This window comes from Eleutherodactylus coqui, chromosome 1, assembly GCF_035609145.1.
Source record: "Eleutherodactylus coqui strain aEleCoq1 chromosome 1, aEleCoq1.hap1, whole genome shotgun sequence".
NCBI lineage: Eukaryota > Metazoa > Chordata > Amphibia > Anura > Eleutherodactylidae > Eleutherodactylus > Eleutherodactylus coqui.
In genome coordinates this window covers 186,004,461-186,021,354 of record NC_089837.1, presented here as the reverse complement: position 1 = coordinate 186,021,354, position 16,894 = coordinate 186,004,461, and the positions used below count along the sequence as shown (strand labels likewise).

The window sequence follows — 16,894 nt, the reverse complement described above, 5'->3', positions numbered from 1 at the left end:
AAGTGTAACAGAAGGCATTGCTCCATTGAAATCTATCTGAGGGATGCCTTCTATTACACTTCTGGCTGTGACCCCAATGCGGATGTCTGACTCAGCCGCACAGATCCCCGACGATCAACTGATCCTCAGACCCGCTATTGTGCAGCAGAGAAGTCATTGGTAGTAAGTTCCTAGAAAATACTTCAACATTACAGGCCAATGTTATTTCCACATGGACCCCGAAACCATGAGCCCCTTGGACAGCTCAGTTCTCTGAGGCCGACCCCACCACTCTTTGCGGGTCTTCCTATCTTAGGACAGGGGAATAGTTGTGGGGACATGGAACATCCAGTCTAGCTGTTTTTGTAAAACCCGGCCACCATGGTAGACTAGAGCGAGATCAGTGGTCCCTGGTTCTGGAGATAACGGCCGGTCCCAAGGACAGGACATGCAGCAATATTTTTACCACAGAATTCTGGTGGTAGAAACTTAAGAAATGTGTCATTTTACCACCATAACAGATACACTTCCCACCAGCAGCTTCTTCTGCTCCAAAGAAAGTCTAGCAAGACCAGAGCAAGAAGGAAATGATAGACTTTAAGGATTTCCCTAACTATTTTGCAAAGATTTCAGCACAAAAAGCCAGCAGCTGCTCTACACCAAAATGGCGGCCGTGCTGCAGGACAGGTGTGACGGGAGAACTGCACCTCTAGCGCCCAGAGAGCACGCATGCGCAGTAGAGCAAACGTCTTCCGCATTAGGGCAGATCCGCCGTGACGCTGTGGTCAGTACAGGTATCTGCGGGTGATACTGGTGCGGGGCGCACGGACCCCCCATGGCTATGAACTACAAGGAGGAGGACGGGCACCATAACTCGGGTGTGGGCCCCGGGCCGGCGGTGAAGAGTAAGAAGCCGGACAATACCGCTTTTAAGCAACAGCGGCTTCCGGCTTGGCAACCGATCCTCACCGCCGGGACCGTGCTGCCAGCCTTCTTCGTCATCGGGGTCATCTTCATTCCCATCGGGATCGGCATCTTCGTCACCTCCAATAACATCAGGGAGTACGAGGTGAGTGATGGGGCGGTGCTCACCGGGAGTGTCCTCATACCTGTGCCGGGGGTCCTCCCACTCTGCTCTATTGTGGGGGGCCTGACCCTCATACCTGTGCTGGGGGGCCTCCCACCCTGCCCTATAGCGGGGGCCTGACCCTCGTACCTGTGCTGGGGGGCCTCCCACCCTGCCCTATAGCGGGGGCCTGACCCTCGTACCTGTGCTGGGGGGCCTCCCACCCTGCCCTATAGCGGGGGCCTGACCCTCGTACCTGTGCTGGGGGGTCCTCCCACTCTGCTCTATTGTGGGGGGCCTGACCCTCATACCTTTGCCGGGGGGCCTCCCACCCTGCCCTATAGAGGGGGCCTGACCCTCGTACCTGTGCTGGGGGTTCCCCGCAACCCTGCTGTATTGTGGGGGGCCTGACCCTCGTACCTGTGCTGGGGGTTCCCCGCAACCCTGCCCTATTGTGGGGGGCCTGCCTCTCATACCTGTAGCGGGGGTCCTAACCAGCCTGCTCTATTGTGGGGGGGGGGGCCTACCTCTTGTACCTGTGCTGGGGGTCCCCCCTCCCTGCCCTATTGCGGGGTCCGCCCCGTCGTTCCTGTGCCGGGGGTCCCCCACCCTGCCCTATAGCGGGGGCCTGCCTCTCCTACCTGTGCCAGGGATCCTCCCACCAATCGTACCTGCGGCCAGGGGTCCTGCTCCTTCCTGTTGATGTGGGCCAATCCCTTGGTGGATCCACAGCCGGCTACTTGCGGGGCCGTGGCAGGAAGCGCAATGTGGCCTCAGGGTTCTGATGTGGCTTTAGCGGTAGAGCCCCGCAGCCCTGTTGTGCTTCCCCCCGCGGCCCCACAAGTAGCTAGCTGTGGATCGGCACGCAGGGTCGGCCCACATCAACAAGTTCCTTTTTTTCTTGTCCCACACATGATGTGAAGTCCGCAGGTGAGAACACGGCGTGCTGCCAGGCCAGACCCATGGAACCGGCAAGAATCTGCTGTGTGAACGTCGGTGGCTGACCAGTGACTTATCATTGCTGTCTGTCCGCGGCCCGCTGCAGAGATGTGGTATTACTAGTGGCTCAATATATTCTGGACCTCCACATTATTATCAACCCCCCCGGTCAGTCCCCTGAAACAGACCCCTTATGTTTATATCGGACCCCTAACTGAAGTCAGTCCACAGACCAGACTATATGATTCTCTGTATTCTATGGTCACATTGTGTGGCCCTCCACTCACTGCCATCGGCCCCCGCGGGGCAGGCATACACACCCCTGTTTATTGGATTACTCCAACTGATAATGGCTGGTGTTTTGGCATTGCTGTGCCCCGCTTTTAGAGTTTCTGTCTCTGCTTTGTTTTTGGAAGAGAGAAACTGAAATAAAATGGGTGAAAAACTGGCTTTCTGTTCTTTTTTTTTAAAACCTCATTGAAGTTGATGGGGGGGGGGGGGGGGGGGGATTATTTTTGTTTTTCCTTTTTTTTAAAATTAAATTTCTTTCCTCCAAAAACAAAGCAGAGACGTAAATCCTGAACTGACCCCAACGCCGGTGTGACGGCACGTTTGTGCCGCTGGTGCCTGGTATGTGACCAGACTTGCCTTTCCTGATACCTGATGACTATAATTATGGAGGTGCGGATGCAGTAATGACGTCAACTCGTTAGCAGCTTTGTCCATCTACAAGGAAGGTCTCCGGAGAGTTTCACACTTCTTGGAGCCTTTCAGCCGCAGTAAATATGAACTTGGGCATCAGGCGGTGGAACCTGCCAGCCGTGTAGTTTGTATCGGAGTCTTCCAACAGCAGAATGGGGGTCCTGCGCACCCCTGGATGAGTGGAGCAGTGGTCATGTGCGCACTACGGCTCCATTTCCATAGGACTACCGGAGTACAAACGCTCTGTGGATGGGGGGAAGGCCTTTGGGTGTGTGGCTTCCTTGAAGGGGACTTGGCTTGTACTTTGACAAGGAACAGGCTGCATAGCTTTACAGTCACATCCCCCTAATGCCATTGCTGTTCTTGTGGTTCCAGCCCGCTTTCACCCACAATGGCTCCTGTTACTTTCACAGCCCAATTCTAGTCTATAGTACAAGGCAAGAAAGACCGTGTGTTGGTGCAACTCCAAGTCTATCTGCCCCACTGACTGCCTGCCTTCTGGGGTATTTCACCCGTGTGTCTCTTGTACAAGGACTACAGGCGGACACACAGCTGTCCCTACACGGCCCCAGCCGTATTTTCCGCCATGTTGCTGGCACTGGGTCACCTCTGTTGTGTTTTATTTTGAGTACAAGAAGGTGTTTTCTTTCTTCTTCAAAGGCTAGCATTGGCCTTGTCCGGAGTCAGGAAGCCAGTGTTTAGGCAGAGAAGTTTCCAGCCTCCGGTTCTTAAAATAAGTAAAGTAAGTAAGGCAAAATAAAACTAAGTGGAAGTAAGAAGGTCCCCAAATGCCCAGTCACCATGTAGAGGAAGTGACAGGTAAGACGTAGCTGCTTCACTCTCCTACATTGCAGAGGCGACTCGATACACATTCGACAAGGTTTAACCCTTTCCAATCCACTGTCTGACGTCTAAAGACATTTTGGATAAAGTTTGTACAGCTCCAATGTTAGCAGACGTCCGTCGGGGTTCTCTTACTGTATATTGCCAGCCTCTCTGCTGTCGGAGCCCATCCAACGTATCACCTCATGCAGTACTGGCTTTAGCCAACATATAGCGCCGTTGTATAATGGCAGAAAAAGAGTAAGCCCCCCTAGGAAAACCAGGATACAAATTGGATTGGAAAGGGTTAATGGCCAACTACTATGTATGGCAGTGTGTGGACTCCTCTGATGACATGTCGGGGAAACCACTCCACGGCATCTTACCATTGGCCATGTTTGATTTCAGTATGCCCGATTCCTTTCTTAAAGGGGTTGTCCCGCGAAACAAAGTGGGTCTATACACGTCTGTATGGCCATATTAATGCACTTTGTAATGTACATTGTGCATTAATTATGAGCCATACAGAAGTTATTCACTTACCTGTTCCATTGCTGGCGTCCTCGTCTCCATGGTGCCGTCTAATTTCAGCGTCTAATCGCCCGATTAGACGCTCTTGCGCAGTCCGGTCTTCTCTGTGTTGAATGGGGCTGCTCGTGCTGGAGAGCTGCTCCTCGTAGCTCCGCCCCGTCACGTGTGCCGATTCCAGCCAATCAGGAGGCTGGAATCGGCAATGGAACGCACAGAAGACCTGCGGTCCACCGTGGGTGAAGATCCCGGCGGCCATCTTCGCAAGGTAAGTAAGAAGTCACCGGAGCGCGGGGATTCGGTAAGTACTACCCGTTTTTTTTTTATCCCTGCATCGGGTTTGTCTCGTGCCGAACGGGGGGGCTATTGAAAAAAAAAAAACCCGTTTCGGCGCGGGACAACCCCTTTAAGGGAAATAAGCGAGTGTCTGCCAGAGAAGCCATGCATGCTTTGCCAAGCTGAGTGCGTATGGTGAGGTCGAGAGGAATATCTGTTGGCAGAACGTGGCTGACTGCTATCTCAGGTACATGGCCAGCCTTAGGATATGCCATCAACATGAGTGTGCTGGACTTGGGAATCTTCAGCATGCTCATTGACATGATTGGAGCCCAGTGTACCTGTGCTTCCTCCATCCAGGCCCCCGTTCTCATGATTGGTAGGGGTCGGACCCCCTCCGATCAGCTAGTTATCCCCTATCCTCAGTGCATCTGCCCAGCCTGTAGATGGGGGATAATGTGTTTGAACTGGAATACCCCTGCATGGGAGCTAGCAGAGCTGGCTCGCACACTGAGCGGCCAGCAGGGGGCGGGGCAGTGCCAGAGATTTCTCATTGATTTATCATTAGAAAAGAAAATAGTCTACTTTTTTTTTTTTTTTTCTGGAAGGAAATGCCTTAGGAAAAAAACCTGTTTTTCCCAATTTTTAACTTTTTTCTTCCCATCCTTCGTTTTGGTGCTTTTGCTCCATAAATTAGGCCTAAAACTTAGTGATGTTAAGCACCAGTAATGCTCCATATTTTGTTGCATTTTACGACAGGATCTTGGTGCGATCACTTTCGTTATTTTGCGCCGTTCTTTTTACCACACGGTTAAAAAAAAAAAAAAATCAATGAAAGCTAATCTATAAATGATATGTACTGCAATATAGTGCCATTAAAAAATACAACTCATCCTACAAAACAGCCCTTCGTACATCGCCGGGAGACTGAAGGTTATTGTTGGACTGTGAGGATGGAAATGGTAATAGACATCCGCCTACAACCCGCCGGATACATACATGGAAAAGCAGATGCCAACCGCAGCTCTACTGCAGATCTGTAGCTTACAAGCAAAGGTGTAAACAGTGAGGGATTGTGGGTAACACTGACTTTTCTTAACCCCTTGTTTTCCTAGATTGACTACACTGGAATAGATCCGAATAGCCCTTGTAACAAGTGCCTGAACGTCACTGGGACCAGCAACACCACATGTCGCTGCACTATTAACTTCACTCTGGAACATCCATTCGAGGTATAAACGGGTTTTTTTTTTAATATTGTGCACCGCTTGCCGTTTTGGGTTTGTTGCCGTTCCTCCTCTTATTATATTGCTGAGAAGCCCACAAATTAGAGTCCTGGCACTGTCTTATGGAGTGTCTACAATCTCCTAGTTAATGGAACGTGTCTTTCTTTGCAGAGCAATGTGTTTATGTATTATGGGCTGTCCAACTTCTACCAGAACCATCGGCGGTATGTAAAGTCCAGGGACGACAGTCAGCTGAACGGGGACAAGAACTCTCTCACGGTAAGGGGCCGTATCTAGTAGCATGTTGGCTATGCAATGATTTCATCATGACTTGTCAACATAATCCCTACAGATGACAACCTACCGCATAGCTGGGATCTCCGAGGTTAGCTCTTGTGATCTGCAGTATATGTTGGGGCACTTTTATACTGAATGGTGGTTATTGTTTCCGATGGCGGAAATCTGATCGATAATGGCTCAGTGTAAACGCGTGCACGGTCTGGATGACTAACAATAATTCATTCATGGTTTGGGTAATGCAGGCATCAAAAAAACATTATCAACCCAGGATCTGCCCGTTTTACTGTGAATGAAGGTGGGCAGGCCGGAACGACCCCTGGCACTTCCACCTCTATTCACTGAAGAGCACAGGAGTGATCATCGCTGGAATGGCCGGCGGAGACATTTGCACCCAACAGTCGTTCGGCATAAAAGGGCCCTTAGACTTACTGGATAGCAGTATTACTCGGAGAGAACCAGCGGCAGGAAAGGAGCGTTTTAGTACTGCTCCCTGAGGGAAAATAGGTGGTATTTGTCAGGCTGTATTAGCCCGATGGCACAATATTTTTTTGGTTTTGCTGAACTAATAGACCTATCCCCATACTATACAAATTCACTTTGAGTATGGCTGGCTGCACACGACCGGATTTGCATTGCAGAATAGAAGTCAATGGAAGCTGTTTGACCCATAGCCCTTCTGTAATGGACATTGCAGAAAGGTTGTGGGACCTGCACCACCGCCAACGATGACACGGGAAAGGGAGGGGTTTAGAAAAAAAATCTGTACTGCGCATGTCTGCAAGCGAGCCGTGCGTAGTAGGGTGGCCCTTATTTTTCAGCTTTCTAAAAGTTTTTTTGCTTTCCCCCCCCCCCCCCCCCCCCATTTGGTTACAATCAACAACAAAAAAAAGGTGTGCAAAATTTTAGCTCAATTGGACGACTGCAAGTCGACCCTCACTGACCATGAACTTTTGTAATTTTCGCCTGGAAATTCAGAATTTTTTTTTTTTAAAGTATTTATAATCACTTGTAAGCACTAGTAATGGAAATTAATGCGAGTTTTTTCATTAATTTAATTAGCATCGCTATTGCTAAGCCGGTGCCACAGCTAACTTAACATACAATTTTGTAATGCGTGAATTATGCTATGTGATTCACACATTGCACAATAGCGGTGCATGCAGGACTTTTCCTGCGTTACTGACAATAGTTGGAGTTAACGATGATCTTTCCTGGCTGCACTTCAAAGAACAAGATATTGTTTGTATACCCGGAGCTGCAAGTCATGCGAGGTGGATGACAAAGGCATTTTATGCATGCGAGATGTACCTGTTTGAAGATCAATTTCCATTATCTTAAAGTGAACAATATGTATTTTTCTTGCCCAAGTGTATGTTTGAACCTGGTTTCTGTTATCAGAAGCAATTAAAGCACCTTATCGTGATTTGCTATTCATGCATCAACTGATAAAATTTCAGGATGTCCCCCCCCCCCCCCCCCCACAAATCAGTACTGCTGCTGCGAAAATATATCCCAACCATCTCTGCTACTTAGTTCCCGAAACTGCGCCTCTATCCGTATTTGATGTGAATGTTCCAACAGTACTTAATGCAAATATGGCTCAAGTCATGCTGGAAGCAGACAGAGGGGAAGAAGGAAACAAAGTGAAGACAAAAACCCTTCAACATAGGAGGATCCTGGTTACAAAAGTGGAATTGAGAAACTTGAGAAGAAGGTTGTTGTGAATGATGTTGCAGAAAGAGGCGTTTTAATTGCATAGTTTCTTGATTCATACGACTCTATTCTGTTTTTGTAAGGAGAGATAGGCTTAATTAGCTATTTTTGCTTTTTTTATTCATGGTATACACCATGCAGGTTAAATAATGTACAAACTTTTCTTTGGGTTATAACAAATGTGGCGATACAAGATTTATGATCTATTACGTTTTTATTTTTTTGCATAGTAAAGTGGGAAAGGTGGAGTTTTGACTTTTTTTTTACTGTGTTGGTTTTTTTTTTTCCCTAACCTTTTTACTTTTGTCCTATTACTGGACTTGAATATTATCTTTTATCATTCTTATAATACACTGGTATATTTCAGTATAGCAGTGTATTATAAAATGATGAAGCTCAGCCAGGGGTTGAGCCTTATAGGCTACTGTAGCTGGCAGATTTCAAATTCAAGTCTCCAGGTGCCACAGCAACCCACTAGCCCAACCAACCACTGTCAGTATTTTATATGCCACAGTTGCATTGACCGTGGCATGTAAAGGGATTAAACGGCGGGGATCTAAGGTTTCTCTGATCCCTGCTGTTTGAGCAAGTGCCAGGCTGCTATCCAACAGCTGAGCAGCCGCCCCAGGCAATTGCATCAGAATAAAGCCCTTGGTTGATACCTCTGTGTACATAGGAAGATTATCTGCTCTACGCAGACGATCAATGATTAACACGGGCCTTTGTCGCCATACAGCTTCTCGCTGTTTTCATGATATGTGCAGCTGAGCAACCAGCATGTTTATACTTGTATAAAAAAAAATCAACCAATGAACAAGCATTTGCTAGTGACCTGCCTGTGGAAAGAACCTTTAGTAGTAGGCTGTGGACATCAGAGTGGTTAGACAGGAACCCACTTGGATCTAAGGAGGTAAGCTGTCCATACACATCAAATTGCTGACTGGTATCATCCATATTGGCTCCGATGATGTCTTCTCAGTGTGGACAGGGGAGCAAGAGGATTGGGCAGTGGAATTCTAACTGCTTTCCCTCCTCTTCCCCCCCCCCAATTTAATTTCCAAGGCTTGTGGATGAGATTTTTAAAAACCGCATCCACTTTGCTGCTTCTGTAAATGCTGCAGAATCTCCATGTGGAGAGTCCGCACAAAAAAAATCTGCAAATCCGCCCTGTGTGAACCCCACCTTGTAGCTCCTGCACCTTTTTGCTCCTGATGTACATAACCAAATAATGCGATAATTGTCCCACACTTCATCCCCAGAGCTTGTTCAGCTGCAGTGTGATTAGATTATAAGAATGTGTTGAATTATTTAGTGGATTTTGGGATCGATAAGCTGCTTCCTTGCAGAGCTGAAGCCCCCGGCACTGACCTTCATGCTGCGGTTACATGACTCTGCGTCTAGCTTTCTTATCACTTTCAGATTATTGTATACAATGGCTACACCGTGTTGTTGGGCTATGATGTAAAACTATGGCAGGACCTGCTGCGTATACATTCACTGGTCAAGGATCATAATCTATTGTCTACCCTTTTAGAACCCCAGCAAAGAATGTGACCCCTATCGTGTGAATCAGGGCAAACCCATCGCTCCCTGTGGTGCTATTGCTAACAGTATGTTCAATGGTAAGTTTCTTTGGCTTTTCTAGTATTGCATGGTATTTTACATTAAAGGGGTTTCCAGGGCTAAAAAAAAAAAAGTTAAAGGGTTTAAAATGAATAAAAATTCAATACTCTCCTAAACCTGCTGCTCCCCCATTCAGCACTGTAGTCTTGGTGCTCGCCACACAGAACCCGGAAGAGGCGTTGGGCGGGCATGGTCCGTTCACTGTACACATGACCGCTCAGCCACTCGTAGGCTTCAGCGCTGATACTTCTATGGCCACTGAAGCTTGTGAGTGGCTGAGTGGTCATGTGTACAATAAATGGAATGTGACCACCTGACACTACTCCCGGGGTTCTGTGCGGTGGGCACCAGAGCTGCAGCGCTGGATGGGGAACAGCAGGGATAGGTGAGTAATTTTTATTTGTTTTAAACCCTTTTAACTTTAAGGGTATGTTTACATGTAGTGGAAATGCTGTGGGTTTTCCACAGCAAAAAACGCAAAATCCACAGTACTTCCACAAAAAACAGTCATAGTCCGCAGTTGGTACAGAAACTCTATTATTTCACTTAGTTTTTTTCTAAGCAGGTGACTTGAACTTGTGATTTGGATTGCAGTATATTGTGCATCTGATGTCAGCCTGTTAAGCCCTACCACAGGCAGGGCTTAATAGGCTGGGATCCAGAGCGGGTCCAGTGGAGTGCCACCAGGGGGTTTTCTCCAGCTAGCTGCTAAAATGCTGCAGATTGGAACATGTGAATTTACCTTTCTCTAGAATTAGGATTTTAACTGGTTGTTTGGTTTTTGGTTCAAGATACACTCAGCTTATACCAGATCAAAGAAGGAAGTCGAGTATCGATTAAATTGACCAAGAAGGGGATTGCTTGGTGGACTGATAAAAATGTGAAATTCAGAAATCCTAGTGGGAACAGCAGTGATCTGGCGGTGGTCTTCAAAGGTAACTTGCTCAAAACCTGGAAACAGTAGACCAACATCTTAGGCTGCCATAAGGGGCTCCATACAACACTATTCCCATCGAATACAGCTATACCTCATTATGTACAGACATGCATAGAAATGATTAAGATGGCCAGTAGTTACTGCACCCCTCTATATTCTATCTATTGCTGCTTCCCATAATGCTAGTAACTGTCTCTACCTTCTCTCCATTACACAGATACAGAAAAGCCAATTAACTGGAAGAACCCAGTTTATGATCTGGACAAAGATGACCCCGAAAACAATGGTTTCATCAATGAAGATTTCATTGTGTGGATGCGCACTGCAGCACTTCCTACTTTCAGAAAGCTTTATGGGTTAATAGAAAAGGGTGACGCACAGTATGCTGCCCTAGCACCCGGCAATTACTCTCTGGATATAGAATACAGTATCCTTTTATACAATAAGGTTTACTTTAGAGACTCTAACTTATTATTTTTTTTGGATGAGATAACACATTGAATGGCTGTGATTAGTTCATCAAGCGCCAGCTCTCATTTGCTGAGGCAGTGCTCGCGTACCAATCGGAACAATCTCTAGCTGGAGGTGGGGTATTCAAGCCCCGTTACCAGCAAGAGATGCTCTGTTGGCGCTGAGGATGACACACAAGCCTGCAGGAGACCAGCGGGAGGGATCTGGAAGGCATCTGCTAGGTGAGTATTGTTTTGTTTTTTTTCCCCATGTAGTGTAGCTAGGGTTTATTTTCAGGGTGGGGCTTATATTTCAAGTAACCCTTCTAAAATAGGGGTAGGGCTTATCAGGGTAGGTCGTATTTTGGGGGAAGCACTGTAGTGTTAGGCTAAAAAAATGATGGATATATGAAGGACATGTGTCTATATCAGCCTATTACCCCTCCAGTGTTGATCCAGCGGAAGGCAAAAAAAACCAATGAGGTAGAAGCCAATTTTTCTCATTTTAGGAAAAAAAATTCCTTCCTGACTCCAATCTGGCAATCGGAATTATTCCCGGATCACCGACCCTCCTGAAGTTAATAATGATTATAACACATAATATTGTAACACTCAAGAAACATGTTCAGACCCCTCTTAAAATCCCTTAGCAAGTTCACCATCACCACATCCTCGGGAAGAGTTCCACAGTCTCACTGCTCTTACAGTAAAGAACCCCCTTCTATGTCGGTGTAGAAACCTTCTCTTCTCTAGACGTAAAGGGCGCCCCCTTGTTAAAGTCACAGTCCTGGGTATAAACAGATCGTAGGAGAGATCTCTGTATTGTATCCTAAAAATATATACATAGTTATTAGGGCGCCTCAGCCATCTTTTACTTATACACAAGATCCAATGACTCCCCGGTCCAGTCTAGAACTTACCTCCTTGTAGAAGCTGATCAGGTTGGTCTGATAGGAGTGATCTCTCATAAACGCATGCTGATACAGAGTTATACAGCAATTCTCATTGAGGAGCTCCAAGATATCATCTCTTAGAAACTTGCAATTTTTTTTTCATTTTCATGCCCTTCCGCCCCAAACTATACTTAAACTACGGCACCTCATGACATTATTGGGTCTTCTAACCCTGTGACATCCTGTGAGCTTTTAATGTAGAAGCCTCTTTATGATATGTGTCTACCGAAGTCTTGTGTTGGCCACCTATTGGCTGTAGTGGTCAGATGGGTAAACAGCCACATGACTGCTGCAGACAAAGTAAACCGGCTACAGGTGGATGGGAGTGGCGGCTGTGAATCAGCATTTCAGCAGATGGGTGTATTTTTCATTTTTTAAATCCTTTCCCCTCTGCCTCCAATGCATTTATATATCGACAAACCCCTTTAATCCTTAGTTGACATCTGCCGTACACTTAGTTACATAGTTCGCACCGAGTGCCATGGCCATGACATCCACAGCCGATGTCAGCTGTAATAGCCAGAGACAGAGTAGTTTAATCTCCTAGATGCGGTTGTCAGAAATGGACCACTTCATCTAAGTGGTTAGACAGAAGGAGGGGCTCCCTTAGTCATCCCTTCCTCCCCCGATGCATTCATGGGTTGGGTTCCGAAGGATTGCTATGACAGCCTAAAGAAGGGCCCCCAAGGTCTGTAGTGCATAAGCCTTGCAATCAAATGATCCCTGGTAGGATAAAATGTTGGCTGTCAGAATGTGGGGATATTGAACAATTGCGTAAAACTCCCCCAAAAGTATTGGCACTATGGTTTTGTTTGAATTTTGACTACCTTTTCTTTCACATGTAGCAGTTTTCCTATACATTTCTCAGATTACCCTGTCTTCAGCTTTGATGGAAGGAAGCGGATGATCCTCAGCACAATCTCCTGGATGGGAGGGAAGAATCCGTTCTTGGGGATTGCATACATCACTGTGGGCTCCATCTGCTTTTTCCTGGGTGTAGTGCTGCTTATCATCCACCATAAATACGGCAATCGCAACAACAGTGCCGATATTCCAAACTAATTGTCTGTATGGTGTCTTGCATGTGCATCTAAAGCAAGTCCGCACTGCTTGTGTGCTAGCTCTAGTATTCTTATTTATTTTACCAGGTGGGCTCATTTTTAGACCGTGTCTTTTGGGAATAATTTAAGCAAAAAGTGTTATCCTCCAAACTGTTTTATAAAAGTAGCTCATTCTCATGGCCCGTCTTCATGCTAATTCCACCTTACCACGGAGTTATAGGTTACCTTTCCAATCATTGAGATAAAGGTTTTAAAATTTGTTACGGTTTTGCTTGTTTTTCTTCTTTTCTCCCAACCTACCTATTTTAATATGTGCCCTCCTAGCAAGTGAGAGGCTACAGGAAAATAAAACTGGTGTACAGGTTCCTTAATAACAGATGTGATCAGTTTTTGAATGTTGACGAATCCCATTAATGTAGATTGGGATCTGTCGGGGTTCTGGTATTTAAAATGCCAGAACCGTGGACAGAAAACATAAAATGCTAATGTGAATAAAGACTTAATTAAACCAAAAAGTGTAGCAGGTAATGTCTTAAAAAAACCAAAAAGTAAGTGAAGTGCCAATTGTCTGGTTTTACTGAGCACAAAATTGTGACTATGGCGCTGACTTTGGGAGCCGGTATCACCGCTGCACTTCAATGTCTCAATTATGAGCAAGCTCGTCTTAGAAAATCTGCGTAGGTTACAAGAAGAACAAATTAACAAGGGTCATTCTCAAACTTTCCTCTTACTACGGCAAGTTAAACACCACCTATAAGGGCTGTTGTATAACTGTATATAAAATACCGTCAAGCAAAGCCTGTCTGTCATGATGTAATAAGATGATGTCACTACTGCTGCTTTTGTATAATCTCCAGGCTATAAGACCTTCACAACTGCTCCACGTGTGGATGAATAGTGGTAAATCCATTTTTTCCAATCCAGTTTTGTTTGTGACCTGGGTGTGTGGTCCTGCACGCTATTGGAAACGCCACATCACAATCGGAAATCTAGGAATTATTAGCTAGAACACCTGTAAGAGGAATGTAGTTGTGCCTGCTGCTTGTTTAGTTACATGTACATGGTGGGGGGGATATTGTAGCTACATAAATGATGTGAATATTCATGCTGAAATAGGGTCTCTAAAGCCAATGGCTTTCACCAGATCCTAGATATACTTTTTATGTAACCCCCCCCCCCCTCCCAATCCCACACACGTGTCACTAAATAAAAAAAAAAGTTCCAATACTGCCCCAAATCTGCACCTACTTTTCCAAGAAAGTAGTTGTTGAGGCGCTTGCAGTTCAGTTTGCAGCTCCAGACGGTCTCTGAATGTGAGGTCTTGCATGTTGTTGCAAGAACTTGCATCCTGGTTAAAACTGCATAATTGAAGCAATAACTAATTGATAAGCCCAAAGTACTGATGGAGCAAAGTTTCATTTGTGAGTGATAACTTTGTGGTTAGTTTTCTTCAGATTAAGCCCTTTAAAAGTGATTATCTTAACACAGCAAAACCCGTTGTAAAGTAATTAAAGGGGCAAACGAACTGCGGCACAGAAAGTTTTCAGAACATCTTAGATTTCAAGGGGTTTCCAGGGTTAGAAAAACTCATGGCTGCTTTCTTCCAAACACAGTGCCACCCTTGTCCATGTGTTGTCTGGTATTGCAGCTCAGCTCCCATTTACTTGAATGGAGCTGAGTTGCAATACTACACACAACCCTATGGACGAGGGTGGTGCTGGGTTTAGAAGAAGGCAGCCATGGGTTTTTCTAGCCCTGGACAATCCCTTTTAAAGTCTCCCTGCATCTGTAAGTGCTGGCCGTCTACGTACGGTGCTGCTTTATATGTATGTGCTCTATAGGGGGCTGTTTACATGTAGAGGAATCTACTCAAGTCAGTGGTGATTTAGGATGGTATTGGGACTGGGAAAAAAAAGTAGTGAGCTTTATTGGGGGCTAGTGAGGGTCAGGTGATGGGATCTTGAAGTTGTTGTAACATTCCTTTTATCTCACACTTTCTGTATATTTTAATTCTCACAATAATTATTGCACTAGAAATAAGCTGTGAGGGCTTCCAGCTCTTGGGATTCTCACCAGTATCATTTTGTTCTCAGTTGTTTGGTTTTTGAATGCAGTAGTAAAGTCTATATTTTATGAATGTATGCTGAGTGTAAGTTAAGGTATTGTTTGATCTAATATAGTGTATTTCCACCCCTCCCTGAAGGAACCCCCAACAGGTCATCGTAATCTCTTATTGAAAGTAATAAAATCAGTGCAATAATAAAGGGGTTTTCACAGAATCGACTTGAACCACCTATCTACAGGTGATAAACGCCTGATTGCTGGGGGTCTCCTCACTGGGACAACCTTCAATGCTCAGAATGGGGTTTCTGTGTTGCCTTCTTCATCTTGCTTCGGAAGGGGGTTCAACACACAACCTCTGTTTTTGGAATTGGTGGGGATCTCAGCTTTGAGACACCCCCTTGCGAACGGTCAGATGTTTATCACCTATCCTGTTGAAGTTGATTCTGGAAACACTTTAAGGAAATCTTCAAGACATGACTTGATGAGGTTTCTTGAGGATTGGATTGGGAAACACTTATTTAGTACTTGGGTTGGCCACAGCAACCAGTAGGGTGACAGCTCTAATATTTCATGGGTCCCCCCCCCCTTAACCAATCAGGTTGTAGTTTTAAGTGGCTGTGTGCAACTGCTTCACTTCTTGTTACCACCAGTTTTTTATAAATCTTCCTCATAACCCTAGTGATGGTGTTCTGGAACCAGTGGGGCTGCTATAGGTGGTGTACCTCTACATAGGATTAAACATAGCCAAGGATATCTGGGAAATGACCAAGGTAACTACACCACCACAATGTAGTATATGTGTGGTCACCTCTCCAGAAGCATGCATGTGTGGCATGGCATTGGGAGCTTAAAGGGGGTTGTCTTGCGAAATCAAGTGGGGTTATACACTTCTGTATGGCCATATTAATGCACTTTGTAATATACATCGTGCATTAAATATGAGCCATACAGAAGTTATTCACTTACCTGCTCCGTTGCTAGCGTCCCCGTCTCCATGGCTCCATCTAATTTCGCTGTCTGCTTGCTTTTTTAGACGCGCTTGCGCAGTCCGGTCTTCTGCTCTCAGCACTAGCCGCTTCAGCCTGCTAGCCGCTACAGCTCTTCTGCGCATGCGCAGACAAGCTGTCACTTCTCGGGAGCGCGCTGGAGCGGCCATTCTGCTACCATTCTCTGTTAGAGAAAGGTGCAGAAACTTGAGAAGCCCAGCCCAGCAGCCCTGCCGAGAAGCCGCCCATGTAAGTGAGGGGTCGGGGGTTTTTTTGTGTGCGCTGGGGGGACTGTATAGACTGCCGGGCCCCGGAGCCTGCCGCTGGGCCCCGGAGCCTTCGTCTGTTGTCAAGGGCCTGCCGCCGGGCCCCGGGGCCTAGCGCGGGGGAGCCGGGGCCTAGCGCCGGTTACCTGCTGCCTGGCGGTGGGTGACTGTGGCCCAAGAGCGTGTGCCGTGGTCGGCCGCATTCAATCCCGGGGTCCGGTCGGCGGCTACGGGGCGTCTGGTTGTCAGGGAGACACAGCTGGTAGCGTCTCGGGAGCGCGCACGTCGGGCTGAAGCAACCGCGGTGCACCTTGGGAAAAGAGCCGGCGGCCATCTTTGGGAAACTTTTTATAAGTTGCTGAAACGCTGGAACTGTAAGTAGAAACCGGCTTTAAAAGTCATTTACACGGGTGATTAGTAATGTATGCTTAATAAGGGGGACTGGGCCAAAAAAAAATTTCACTGCTTCCTCGAGACAACCCCTTTAATCCTCCACTGGTACTAGACTTTCACATCGTATCCTTTTGAATATATCTTCTGAGTTGTGGGTCCTCAAGCAATCTGTGCATTGGAAGTACCTACATGTTAATACAGACATTTGGAATCGCCATCCCCAGATGGTTGAGCTCATATATAAAATTATATATAATTTTCTTATTTGCATTCCTCTCGGTGGGTGAAGTGAGACAAGCTGCTGCCGAAACTGCATTGGAAATTGAAGTGAATGGGAACTATGCCTGCAATACCGGCTGCAAGCACACCAGCCCTGACGAACAGCTGACTGGTGGGGTTCACAGTGGCAGACCCCCATGGATCAGCTAAGATGTACTGGGTCTTACTAATAGAGCAATATATCTTTTCACTGCAAGCTGAACGGTTGGGGTTGTCTCCTTATTCTAGAACAGCTACTATGTGATTGATATAAGCTGCCATTGGAAACGCTGTACTCTTTTCCTTCTGCATTTCCCCTTGTCTTCAGTTAATAAATTATCTTAAAGAATGTA

At 46.4% G+C, this 16,894-nt stretch overlaps 1 protein-coding gene across 1 annotated transcript; it reads left to right on the top strand.

The window, feature by feature from the left end:
• Nucleotides 1–710: 710 nt before the first annotated feature.
• Nucleotides 711–16,894, top strand: TMEM30A (transmembrane protein 30A). The gene is made up of 7 exons (XM_066604631.1): nt 711–1,048; nt 5,428–5,544; nt 5,710–5,817; nt 9,086–9,173; nt 9,966–10,109; nt 10,329–10,538; nt 12,382–16,894. The coding sequence occupies exons 1-7, from the start codon at nt 815–817 to the stop codon at nt 12,573–12,575; spliced, it is 1,095 nt and encodes a 364-aa protein (XP_066460728.1). The 5' UTR covers nt 711–814; the 3' UTR covers nt 12,576–16,894.

Bases quoted from the DNA above. Each gene is read 5' to 3' on its own strand.
- TMEM30A (XM_066604631.1), top strand. From the start codon at position 815: ATGGCTATGAACTACAAGGAGGAGGACGGGCACCATAACTCGGGTGTG. The intron at 1,049-5,427 runs GTGAGTGATGGG...TTGTTTTCCTAG, and splicing joins ATAACATCAGGGAGTACGAG to ATTGACTACACTGGAATAGA. The intron at 10,539-12,381 runs GTATCCTTTTAT...TACATTTCTCAG, and splicing joins CTCTCTGGATATAGAATACA to ATTACCCTGTCTTCAGCTTT.